The 12,272-nt window shown below is 46.7% G+C and overlaps 2 protein-coding genes across 11 annotated transcripts in view; one reads left to right on the top strand and one right to left on the bottom strand.

The window, feature by feature from the left end:
• Positions 1 to 610: 610 nt before the first annotated feature.
• NAT9 (N-acetyltransferase 9 (putative)) lies at positions 611 to 8,996 on the bottom strand. Of its 5 annotated transcripts, none has more exons than XM_044005208.1 (7): positions 8,904 to 8,996; positions 7,144 to 7,325; positions 4,664 to 4,773; positions 3,895 to 4,038; positions 3,300 to 3,359; positions 2,939 to 3,033; positions 611 to 2,843 (listed from the first exon to the last, which is right to left on the bottom strand). In XM_044005208.1, exons 2-7 carry the CDS (start codon positions 7,218 to 7,220, stop codon positions 2,694 to 2,696), a joined length of 636 nt encoding a protein of 211 aa, XP_043861143.1. In that variant the 5' UTR covers positions 7,221 to 7,325; positions 8,904 to 8,996; the 3' UTR covers positions 611 to 2,693. The 5 variants fall into 5 exon arrangements, with proteins under 5 accessions (XP_043861143.1, XP_043861144.1, XP_043861145.1 ...); XM_044005209.1 differs by having other exon boundaries at positions 8,885 to 8,962; XM_044005210.1 differs by lacking the exon at positions 3,300 to 3,359.
• A 65-nt stretch (positions 8,997 to 9,061) lies between these two features.
• TMEM104 (transmembrane protein 104) overlaps positions 9,062 to 12,272 on the top strand; it is an 80,978-nt gene continuing 77,767 nt past the window's right edge. The window contains exons 1-3 of one of the 6 annotated variants that reach the window (XM_043964136.1): positions 9,062 to 9,311; positions 10,139 to 10,258; positions 12,054 to 12,175. In XM_043964136.1, the coding sequence (XP_043820071.1) occupies positions 10,214 to 10,258; positions 12,054 to 12,175 (167 nt within the window). In that variant the 5' untranslated portion in view covers positions 9,062 to 9,311; positions 10,139 to 10,213. Of the gene's footprint in view, positions 9,365 to 10,135; positions 10,259 to 12,053; positions 12,176 to 12,272 lie in introns of all 6 variants that reach the window. The other 5 variants (XM_043964140.1, XM_043964137.1, XM_043964135.1 and 2 more) reach the window with 5 other exon arrangements.

Raw genomic sequence — 12,272 nt, 5'->3', positions numbered from 1 at the left:
ATGACCTAGGATCTTCCTAACCGAGAGCTATCTATCAGTCAATCAACAAGCATTTAGGATGTGCCTACTCCATGTCAGACACCACTAAGACTTGGGAGACAAAGGCGGGCAAGGAAAGTCCCAGGCTCTCAAGGAGCTCACGATCAGTAATCAAGCTCCAGCAGAAATCCCACTTGCTCCTCTAGCTCTTCCCTGTAGGCCTATTCTGTCCTATCCCCAGCCTCTCCCTTCCAGGTGATCTTTGGAAAAGGAAAAAGGCAGCTATATAGCTCAGGTCAGAGGAGCTGATTTCAGGTCCAGTCCTCTCTGCCCTAGGGGAAAAACAGGAGACCCTAATTCATGGCACTCTGCACTCCCCAAGTGCTGGGCTAAAAGCAGGTTTTAGCCAAGCTTCATTTAATAGCTAAGTCTGAATCGATATATACAGGTATGGACCTCAGAGTACTAACTATGGTGGAGAAACAAGTACTTTCTCCTCTGTGTGCAAAAGTCACTGCTAGAACTTGCAGTGAAAAGTTTAGTGCCTCATTAATTAGTAAATATAGGGAGCTCTTCCTCCCTCCCCTGAGGTACCCCCCCCCATCCCTTTCCTAACTTCTGTTAAGTCAGGTACAACTTCCTACTAATTCCTACACATACACAGCTATCAGCACCAGTCACTCGGTTCAGATTTACCTCTTGGGCCCCTATAACTGAAAACTTTAGTCTAGTCCAGAAGTCTGGAATGAAGCAGGGGAAAAGGAGGGGAGGACTTCTGTTGAGTGATGCCTGGGTTTTTAGGAGGCATTAAGCCCCAGGCTGGGGGAGGTGGGCTTCAGACTCTGCCTGGCCTTCTGGTAATTCAGATTCCTGGGAATGCTGAGCCCCTGAGCCAGCTCCAGTGATATCTTATCTGGTGAGGCAGTGAGCCCTACTCGAATATTAGTTTGGTTTCTCTAATCCCAGCACGAACTGTACACAAAGCAGCAGCCTGGGGGAAATAAAAGTTGAAGACTTAGAAAGATGAGGGCATGATGTTCCATATCTTTGAAAGAGGCAGGTGTTCGAAGTCACCTAGATTGTCTAGGCTGGGCTCCGGCTCCTTGGTTTTATCTAGCAGGGGTGAGAAGTTCCTGGAGTCTGGGGATACACAGAGGTTGGACCTGCAGTATCAGTTAACTGGTACTAGTGTGCATTCCATGTGAAAAGGAGCAGGGGATTCCGTGTCTCTGACTGAGGCCCAGCCCCTTCCCTAAATGTGCAGGGGAGGGCAGTGTTCTAGGAGAAAGAACACTGAATTTTGAGCCAGAAGTTGGATTCGAATATAGGGTTTTGTTACATTTGACTTAGGAAAGGTGTTAACCTTTCTGGGTCTCAATTGCCCCATCATCTTCAAGGGCCCTTCCAGCTCTAAATTGTATGAGGCAGAGACAGGCCAAAGACCAAAGTGGTTAAAGAGGATTGTAATTCTCCCAAGGGCTTCAAAGGGGAGTTGTGGACTTGTATCTTTGCAAAAATTAATATTAGACCATGAACAGGTTGGGAAGTGGGAGTTGGGCACTGGACCTGAACCTAGTTAAATCTTTTGGCCCCGACTCCTATCCCTACAACTTGAAAACCTTACTATTTAGGAGGAATGCCCTGTCAAGAGCTGCACTGGGGCCAGGGCCCCTCCCAGCTTCACATGCCAGGAGGAGGAAGAAATATATGCCCTTGGGGTTCTCTGGCTAGGCCAATTATGGGGTGGAGTGGCTGAGGCAGGGCAGGGACAGCATTAGCAATGTCAAAGATGGCCTGAAATAGATGGGAGGGTGGGGATTTTGATTTTTACAGATGAGTAAACAAGCTCAGATCTATCTGGAAACAGCCCTGCATTTTCACCATGGTCAGACAGAACAGAGGTGGTCGTTCTGGGAGTTCTCCACCTCTGAGTGCCCAGGGCCTTTATCCTCATCACCCAGTGATTGTTCTGCCCAGGCGAGCCTAGATTGCTCTACTGCCACCTGGTGGCCATATGGAAAGCAGTAAAGTAATGCCAGGTAGGGGTTGAGTTGGCAAATAGAGGAAAGCACTGCTCTATTACCGCAGGTTTTGGACCCTGCCCCAGTTAGTGCTGCTCCTCAGAACCTGACATGGGGCCCCCACACGTCAGGGAAGGTGTGTTGTGAGCCTGGAAGTACAGAGAAGCTAAAGACCAATCCAGAGCTCTCCCTCAGTCCAGGTCACGTGGCCAGTTCCAATGATTCCTCTTGGCTTCTTCCCTTTTCAAACCTGCTCTCTTCCACTCTTCAGGCTTCTCTGAACTGCATCTAGATTTCACATCAAGGTGGCAACGAGCCCTGGCCCTCTCCATACACAGTAGCCATGCCCAGCACACACTGTGCCTCAGGGAAGGAGGCAGCTGTAGATCTTCACGCTTCCATCCTCCATGGATTCTTCCTATCTACTCGATTCCAAATGGGGTCTTCCCTTATCAATCTTTAGTTCAGCAAAGCTGCTCCCACCAAAAGTCAAATTCAATCTAGTCAATGATCTATAGGTATTTTAGCTCCCCTGATCAGGGAGAAATGAGACTTGTCCTGGAAGGGCCTTTGAGGAGTCGCCTGCCAAAGAAACAGACTGTCCTTACAGCACAGGGGTATAGACTAGATTGCGCCGTCCACCCAAGAGTCTTCCCCATGCGGCAAGGTCTGCTAGCAGGGCTCCCGGGAAGATCACCAACTGTTAGCTTCACGGCTCCCCCAGTTCCTATCCCTGTACTGCTTCTCTTCCACATGGCTGGTCTGCTGCAGAAGCCACTGTCTCTCTGGCTCACTCACCAGTAACCTCAGTGTCACCTCCTGAAAGACGCTGTTCATAGCCACCTATGAGAGCCAAGGAAAACAAAATTGGGTTCCAACCCTTAACCACTGAGCTAACCCCCTTGACATCCCAACCTCTCCCCATCTAACACTCTTACCTGCTCAAAGTGAAGCTTTTTAAACATGCATATGCTAGGCTCATTTCCTTGTCCAATTTTAGCTTCAAACTTGTTGAGACTTAGTGTGGTCATTCCTTCCCGGGCATGGCAGAGAAAAAGGAACATACATTCTGATGACTCCCTCCCCTCCTCTCCAGTCCTGGCTCTTCTCCCCATAGCTTCATCAGGGTCTTATGGTTAGGAGGCAGTGGTCAGTCAGTTGGCCACTTGCTCCTGACCCAGCAATGTAAAATCGAGGTTCAAGCTTAAGCCCCAGAGATAACACTTCATCATCCCGGACCAAATATTTCCCCTCCACACATACATGGCCCAACTGGCTGGTTGGCTCCTTTGTCCTTACCATAAGCCATCATCATCAGAACTGCCTCTGTGCCAAACCCCCTGCGTCGATAGCTGGGCTCTGGAGGAAACAGGAGAGACAGTGGGTCTTTGGGGAGAGACTGGGGATTCTGATCTCCAGGCCCTGGTGAAGCTCTTAGACTAACTCCCTATCTCCAAAGAACTGGCCCACCAGTGCAGGGTGAAAGCTCTTGGTGGCAGGGTGCTGCAGTGGCATCAGGAAACGGGTTTAGAGCCCATTTCTACCACTGTTTTCCAAGGTAAACTTAGACAAGTCATGCTACCTCTCTAGGCTTCAATTTCCCTATCTGTAAAATGAGGGAATTCACCTTTAGTTCTAAATTCTATTATCCCCTGAAGGAGGGGAAGGCAACATCTAAGTAAAAGTGAGATGGAATAGTCCTTGAGATGGGCTATGTTATGTCCCAGTAGCCACCCTGGCCCCAGCCAAGTACCCAGGCCTCCACACAGAGGCTCCCCTTGCTAAGGGAGGACCTGCCCAGCTTCAAAGATTAAGAGGATTACGAAGGGAGGATTATGGCCATGTGGAGAGATGAAAAACAAGGGAAGAGTAAGTAAGGCAAGATGAAACGTACCAGCAATCATGACCTCAATCTCCCCCAGAGTTGGGTCTTGCAGGTCAGTAAGGAACAAGTTCACATCTCCCACCATGCAGTTCTCTTCAGCTGAGTCTGGCTGTGCCTGCCATTTCTCTGCGTCCAGCACAATAAAGGTACATTCTGGTGGACATATGGGGTTTCTACTTACAACCAAACCTCCAAAGTATCTTCTAAATTCCTCCCCACAAGGATAGTGATCTTCTCCCAGCTGAGCCTCAAGCTTGCTAGTGGCATGAAACCTAGGCATTCTCCAGATGTAGCCAAGCCCAGCAAGCCAATGACTCGGGGAAGAAAGCACAATATAGTTGTTCCCACTCTGAGGACTTTGGGCCCAGAGGAAAGCAACTTTGCTATTTCTTTTTTGTTTTTTTTTTTAGTGAGGCAATTGGGGTTAAGTGACTTGCCCAGGGTCACACAGCTAGTAAGTGTTAAGTGTCTGAGGCCGGATTTGAACTCAGGTACTCCTGACTCCGAGGCCAGTGCTCTATCCACTGTGCCATCTAGCTGCCCCAACTTTGCTATTTCTAAATCAGTCCTGGACTCTCTGCCTTCTTCCATCTGAAGGAGAGCCAAACTGAAAAGAAGCCCCCTTCCTTTTCTCAGACTGTAGTGTCTGGGCAAACTGATGGAAATGCTGAGCTCAAGCACAAGACACCTCCTCCCAGAGTCATCCTGGGTGAACATGACAGCACAAAGCCCCAGGCTTCTCATAAACCTCTCCCCACCCCTACCCTCAATGCCTCACTATCGGAGTCTTCTCGCCAGCTGTGCTGCATTGCATACTCCTGCTCCAGAGTCAGAGGCTCTGAGGCTGTCAGCCGCTGCAGCTCCTCTGACTTCATCCATTCATGATATCTGAGGGGAAAGCAGGCAGAGTCTAAGAGATAAGGGAACCTGGTCTGACGAATGTAGCTGGGAACTCAGTAGGGGTGGGGTGGTAGGAATAATAATATTGCTCAGAGACCTCATGCAAAGTTGGTTTTCAAGGGGTTAGGAAAAGTACCAACAGAAGGGCTATGCAGAAAGGATAGGAGCAAGGGCCCTAGCTACTGAGGTCAGACCAGCCCCGGAGGATCACACACGGGGATCAGCTCAATCTACCCTCTTATCCCTTAGGAGGAATTATCAAAGAGGATCAGTCTGGGATCACAAACATTCCAGGAATTCCTGAGTGAAAGTAAAGCACAGTGAGTTGACCTTTTCAAAGTTAGCTGGGCAAGTGTCCACAAAGTTAGGCCACAACCAAGCCTTTCCAAGGGTTTGATTCATGGCTGCTCCCATACCCTTACTGAAGAAGTACAAGCAATGCAGGTTTCCACTATCCACCAGATTCTTTGTTGCTACTCCCTTAAGAGAATACACCCTGCAGCCAAGGAATTGTACTGGCTTTTAAATTTAATCTAACTTAATATAACAATAAGTCAGGAGTTTTGGACAGGTTGAGGTTAGGGTTTCAGGAAGTGAGCTTTATCACTGACACCAAGAGAACATTACTGACTTACAATCAGGGATCAGAGGGCAAGGTCTTTTTCCTCCTTTGTCATAAATCAAAAAATCCATTATTGCATCAGTGGTGGACTCATTCCAAACACTCGGACTGAAACTCAATTCAATTAAATAAGCAATTATTAAGCACCCATTAGGGTGCTTAAACACATTATAGGTGGCATAGTGAATAATACAGTGCTGGGCCTGAAGTTGGAAAGACTCATCCTCGTGAGTTCAAATCTGGCCTCAGACTTACTAGCTGTGTGACCCTGGACAAGTCACTTAACCCTGTTTGCCTCAGTTTCCTCATCTGTCAAATGAGCTGGAGAAGGAAATGGTGAACCACTCCAGTCTCTCTGCCAAGAAAACCCCAAATAGTCATGAAGGGTCGGACACCACTGAATGACTTAACAGCAATGAGGTACTTGGGATACAAAGACAAAGAAAGATAGTCTATTTCCCAAGGGGCTTACTTCTACTGAACATAAATGCTTCAGATTTCATGAGGTGCTTTAGCCCCATCTCATCACCTGATAACCAGACTTCTAATGACTTAGCTAAAGTGGTCATTGAATTACAAGATAATGCTTGAAGTTTTCTAGTTTATTAGGACCTTTTTGTATTCCCCTCAGGTCATCCTAACCCCAATAATGATGCTTTGGGGGGATGACTTTAGGGGAAATTTATTTCAATACCCAGAGTTTATCTAAATATCCAAATGATAGTGAAGAATGAAATCAAGTGTGTTTATAGGAAAGAAAAAGTACTCATGGGGTCACTAGTGGGTCTTCTAAATCAAATTCAGTTTCCCTTAGAATATCTTTTTTTTTTTGCAGAACAATGAGGGTTAAGTGACTTGCCCAGGGTCACACAGCTAGTAAGTGTCAAGTGTTTGAGGTCAGATTTGAACTCAGGTCCTCCTGAATCCAGGGCTGGTGCTTTATCCACTGCACCACCTAGCCGCTCCCTCCCTTTGAATATTACATTATTTCACATGACCAAGGTCCCTTTCGGGGAAAAAAGGAACTGGCCTTTTATTTTCTTCAAGTTCTCTACATTCCAGAAGCTCAGAGCTGGCTCTGGAGTCTCACTGAATTCCTCAAACATGGGAGAATGGAGGGTATACAAAGATGAAAATAGAGAGAGAGAAACAGTCCCTGCCCACAAAGAACTTTACATTCTATTGGAGAGTGGTATGTCTCAAGAATGAAGCTGAAGAAATCCAATATAACCACAGAGAAATAAATTCATCAGACTATGTATGAAATAGTTTCAAGAGGGAGATAGCATTAATAACCGCAGGGATCAGGAAAAAATCTGGTTCAGTACATAGCACCTGAGTTGTCTTCTGAAGGAAGCTACAAATTCTTTTTTTTTTGCAGGGCAATGAGGGTTAAGTGACTTGCCCAGGGTCACACAGCTAGTGTCAAGTGTCTGAGGCTGGATTTGAACTCAGGTCCCCCTGAATCCAGGGCCAGTGCTTTAGCCACTGCACCACCTAGCTGCCCCAGAAGCTACAAATTCTAAGATAATGCTTACATATCAATAAATACCTTATATCAGAACGTTAGACTGTGAAATGCTTGAGAGCATGGGCTGTTTCACTTTCTTTGTGACCCCAGCACTCAGCATTGTACCTAGCACATGATAAGCACTTAAATAAATGTTTATTGACTAGACATTATATTACCTAGGTGGTAACAGGCATAGCCACCTGAGAGTAGGAGGGGGTATTACCTGGGTACATGCTCTGTGGTGTAGGGTACCAGGATCACCTTCTGTCCCAGAAGCATCGTATTTTGATTCACCCTCATGGTTGCACCAGAAAGATAGGATCAGGCAAATACAGGATGCTCCTGGGATTTCCTCTCCTTGTAACACTGCTCTCCTTTTGGCCCTTTCCTTGTGTGGCCAACATCCTGCAAGTCAAACAACCCCCAGGCTGATTTATTAATATCATTACTATCCCCAATTCCTCTTAATTCCAGGGCTTTCCCTCTTCATTTATTTATTTAGTTAGTTTTCCGGGCAATGAGGATTAAGTGACTCACCCAGGGTCACACAGCTAGTAAGGTGTCAAGTATCTGAGGCTGGATTTGAACTCAGGTCCTCCTGAATCCCGGGCCGGTGCTTTACCCACTGTACCACCTTGCTGCCCTCATAATGGGGAATAATTAAAAGAGGGAAAGCCCTGGAGGGCAGCAAGGTGGCACCGGCCCGGGATTCAGGAGGACCCGAGTTCAAATGTGGCCTCAGACACTTGACACTTACTAGTTGTGTGACCCTGGGCAAGTCACTTAACCTTCATTGCCCCAGCCCCCCCCAAAAAAAAAAAGAAAAGAAAGAAAATTTAAGAAAAATCTTATTTCACATTTATCTGGTACATAGCTTGTTTTGTATATTATTTGTTTGCATGTTGTTTCCCCTGTTAGATTGCAAGCTTCTAGATGGCAAGGATTGTCTTTTTGTATCCACAGTGCCTGGCACACAACAGGCACTTAAGAAATGTTTATTGATTGATTGACTATAGTTAAGATTGACACACATTTACTAATACTACCCATACCCTAATGCTTTTTGCAATTGCATGAGTTGTGGCATGGCCCCTAGTGGACAGAGTTCAAGTCCCTTCCCTGTGTGACTCTTGGGTAAGTGGTCTAACCTCTTAGTGCTTTAAATAACTCTAAAGGGGGGGGGGGCAGCTAGATGGCGAAGTGGATAGAATACCGGCCCTTGGAGTCAGGAGTACCTGAGTTCAAATCCGGCCTCAGACACTTAACACTTACTAGCTGTGTGACCCTGGGCAAGTCACTTAACCCCAATTGCCTCACTAAAAAAAAAAAAAGAAAGAAAAAATAATAATAACTCTAAATCGGTAAGCTGCACCGAAGGGACCACCTATATTAGTAGGAGTTTCCTATAGCAATGAAATCCTAGGTTCTGTCCCTCTATCTACGGCTTGCATATAGGACCTTATGCTTTATGTTTTTGTATCAAAATATGAATACATATTATTATTCGTACTAGCAATAATATTTCGCTTGCATGGAACACCTAATACCCTTGCTTCCACTAGCTCTACTGGCCCCTCAAAACAAGCCTTTGAAACAAGCCCCCATTTTACAGATGAGGAACCCGAGGCCCAGTCCGTTTTACGGCTGAGCAAACCGAGACCTAGAGCTTCGATCCGACTTGCCCGACGTCTCAGCGGCTGGAAGGTGGCGGGAGCCCAGACTCCCGTCCGCCAGTCCAGTCGCCTCTCTGTTTAAAAGACGTTGAGAACAATTCGGTTTTACACGCAAGTCCCGGGATAGCAAAGACTCCAGGGTCAACAAGCTTTCCGTCCCGGGCCTCCCAGCCCCGCGAGACTCATCGCGGCCAAGCCCCGTCCCAAAGCTGACTTCCCCACGACTTCTGGTGCCCTTCCTGAGTCTCCTTCCAATCGCCCCCAGCCCCAGGCCCGAACACCCGCTCCCACCGTCAAGCCTCACGTCCACCTGTCAGAGCCGGGTCCCGGATCGGGGCCGCGAGACCGCCCCACGCACGCGCATACCAACACAGACTGCACTTCCGCCGTTCCGCCTCCGCTTTGGTCCCGCCCCTCTCCTCTGGAGCCAATCGGCGAACCTGTGTCCCGCCTTTTTTCTCCTCCCCCTCACCTCCGTGATGTGACGCATACGGAAATGGTGGTTTCACTGTGCGCAGGCGCCTTATGGGAGACGGTTGCTGGGGTGAGCCGCCTGAGGAAGCGGCAGCGGCGGAGGCGAGGGTGAGGAGGGGCTGAGGCTGCTTCTCGCAGGTGCCCGGCCCACCGCATCACTCACCGACCCGGCGGCCGAGGCTGGGAAGGAGAGGAGAGGCGGGGCGGGGCAGGGCTGAGACAGAGGACGGCCCGCTGGGAATGTGTAAGCTGAAACGGAAGCAAAGAGGGAGAGAAGCCGGGAAGCGAGTGCTCGGTGTAAGGGCAGGCTAGGCGGGGCGGGAGACGCCCGTGGGAGTAGGGGCTTGGTTTGAGCACTTGTTTGCAGCGTGGCATGGTGGGCTTGCGGTCAGAAAGAGCTGGGTGCATCTGACACTGGCCACCTGGACTTGGGCCAGTCTCGTCTAACCCCTGGGCTTCTCAGGAGTCCCCCGCGCCTTCTCTGCTTAGTGAGAGAGGGGAGGTGGTCCCTCCTGATGGAGAGAGTTCCCACTGGGGAGTCCCCCACACTGATAAATAACCAAGGCGATGTCTTAGGAGATAGGTAGAGGGCAAAAAAAATAATAATGAGAAACTGCTTTGTATGTTTTTGTTTACGTGTCCCCCTTGTTAGAGTCTAAGCTCTTTGAGATCAGGAACTGACTTTTGCCTCTTTGTATCCCTAAGGCTTAGCACTGTGCCTGTCCCGTACTAGCCACTTATTCAATATTTATTGATTGATTGGTAGACTATAGTTAACATGGACACATTTACTAATATTACGTATGTTATGAATAACGCCCTATTTGCATGAGGTAGCATGATCTAGGGGACAGAGCTGACTATCAAGTAGCTATGGACAGACCCTGGGGAAGCTGATCCTACCCAGTAGTTGGAGATTGGGGGGATGTCATTGAGGTTGCCCATAGGGTAACTAACTGCCTGTAGGCCAAAGGGTATGGAGGTAAGGGGAAGGGAGTCTGGGGCTCCTCTGTTAGATCTATTGTAAGAAATCACTTGGTCCTCTCTTGTTTTGGACGATGACGGCAGCAGCTGATGCCACTTCAAAGAAAGAACCCCAACCCCACAGGCTGAACTTCAAGAAGAACCTTTCTACCCATCTTAAATATGGCTGGTGGAATCACAGAAACTGGAGAGCTTTATTCTCCCTATGTAAGTATAACTTTTAGGGCATTTGAGTTGCCCTGGAGAATATCTGCCTCAAGACTACCTAGACTTGTGGCCCCCACAGGGAATGGACTAGGTAGGGTGGTTGTTTGAGTGGATATACCCAGGAACAAGGTAGAGGAACCAATCCATTACTTCAATTCAACAGAAATTTATTAAGCACTTACTGTGTATAGAGTTAAAGGTGGGAACTTGTGTGGCTTCTATACAGTCAGGTGTTTTTGATATCTTTGAGTATGTTGTACTTATCTCTCAGTCACATTGTATGCCTAGAGAGGGTTTCTGTTAAATCTCCTCTGCTAAGGGGTCTGTGAATGTCTGTCTGATTGTAGGTGTCATGTAGGTAGAATTTGACCATATTGTATATGATAATACCATATATCCAAGCCCTTGGGTCTTTAGTTAACTGAATTAGTTGCATAAGTTGTTTGTTTTTGGTTTTGGTTTTGGTTTTTTTTAGTGAGGCAATTGGGGTTAAGTGACTTGCCCAGGGTCACACAGCTAGTAAGTGTTAAGTGTCTGAGGCTGGATTTGAACCCAGGTACTCCTGACTCCGGGGCTGGTGCTCTATCCCCTGCGCCACCTAGCTGCCCCAGTTGCATAAGTTTTATTGTCTTAGATGGCATAAGGGGCACTGGCTATTGTAAAGGTTTTGGTTTTAGGTGGCATTGCTGGAGTCAGATTCAAATGGATTGTCTTATGTTAGTTCCCTCTATTCTATTCAGTTTATTTTCTCTGGGTGGTCATGATTATATCACTAGGCCTACACTCTTAATTAGATAAATAAGTTAGCCAACATTATTTTGATGATAGATTCATATTGTCAACCAGATAAAAGTAGAATGGGCTTTCTTGGAAAGTGGTAGGGTCTTTCTGGATACTCTTGTATTTTAAACCATTGTAGAATGCCCTATTCTTTGCACTGTTTTCTGTTCTACCTGGAATTCCTATCTGTTGTGTTAGCTTTTGGTGTATATGTGATTTATTAACCATAAAAATACAATTGTCAGCATTTTTATGAGTTCTTGTGGTGTTCAGTGAGCAAAGACCGTGAACATTTGCAACTACAGATAATATACTAGAATTTCAATTTCAATTTGTTGCCCTTAGAGGTTGTTGGAAAAAATAAGGATCATATCAGAAAGCCAGTTGTTTGATTTTTTTTTTTAGGGCATTGGGGGTTAAGTGACTTGCCTGGGGTCACATAGCTAGAAGCCAGTTGTTTGAAAAAGAAAATATCCCAGAAATGGAAGAAGTGATGAATTATTTCTTTTTGAGAACATCTTCAATGGCCCTCCCAGGCCAAGGTTTGATCTTGTCCTGTGTCAGTGAAGTCAGAGAGTGGCCCCTGCTCATTCATCTGTAAAACTTACATAATCAGTATTCCAAGAAAAAGAGAGGAAGGAAGCAAATTGGGCAACACTTAGAGTAGAATAGATTGGAATAGGGAAGAAACTGGAGACAGAGTCTGTTGGATTCATCCAAGCATGAGCTGATGACTGCTTAGACCATTGTGATAGTTTTAATGAAGAGGAAAGTATGGCTTTAAGAAACATTTGGAAAAAACAATTGCTAGGACTTAACTGACTGATTGAGTATAGTGCAAGTTTTCTGCAGTACTCTGGTTTAAGAACAGGTTCCTTTTGGAAATACTTTGTTGTCTGTCCTAGTCCAATCCTAGTATTGGAGATTTGCTGTTCTTGCCTACCCTTGGAACCATTGCATGTGAGAATGGAGAATCAATACCGTAACCTTAATGCCACTTTTTTGCTGATTACAGGTTGGACTGGTGTACATGTTCAACCTGATTGTGGGAACTGGCGCCCTCACTATGCCCAAGGCTTTTGCTACTGCTGGTTGGCTTGTCAGCCTAGTTCTTCTCCTGTTCCTAGGCTTCATGAGGTAAGATGCAGATATTATGTCTATCTTCAGTATTCTGAGTGTATTTTAACTCCAAAGCTACAGGTTCCTTTGAGTTATTGTACTAGTACCCTTGGGG

This window comes from Dromiciops gliroides, chromosome 4 (genome assembly GCF_019393635.1).
Source record: "Dromiciops gliroides isolate mDroGli1 chromosome 4, mDroGli1.pri, whole genome shotgun sequence".
In the NCBI taxonomy this organism is placed as follows: Eukaryota; Metazoa; Chordata; class Mammalia; order Microbiotheria; family Microbiotheriidae; genus Dromiciops; species Dromiciops gliroides.
Note: the sequence above shows the minus strand (reverse complement) of the source record. Positions and strands in the feature narration are given on the sequence as shown.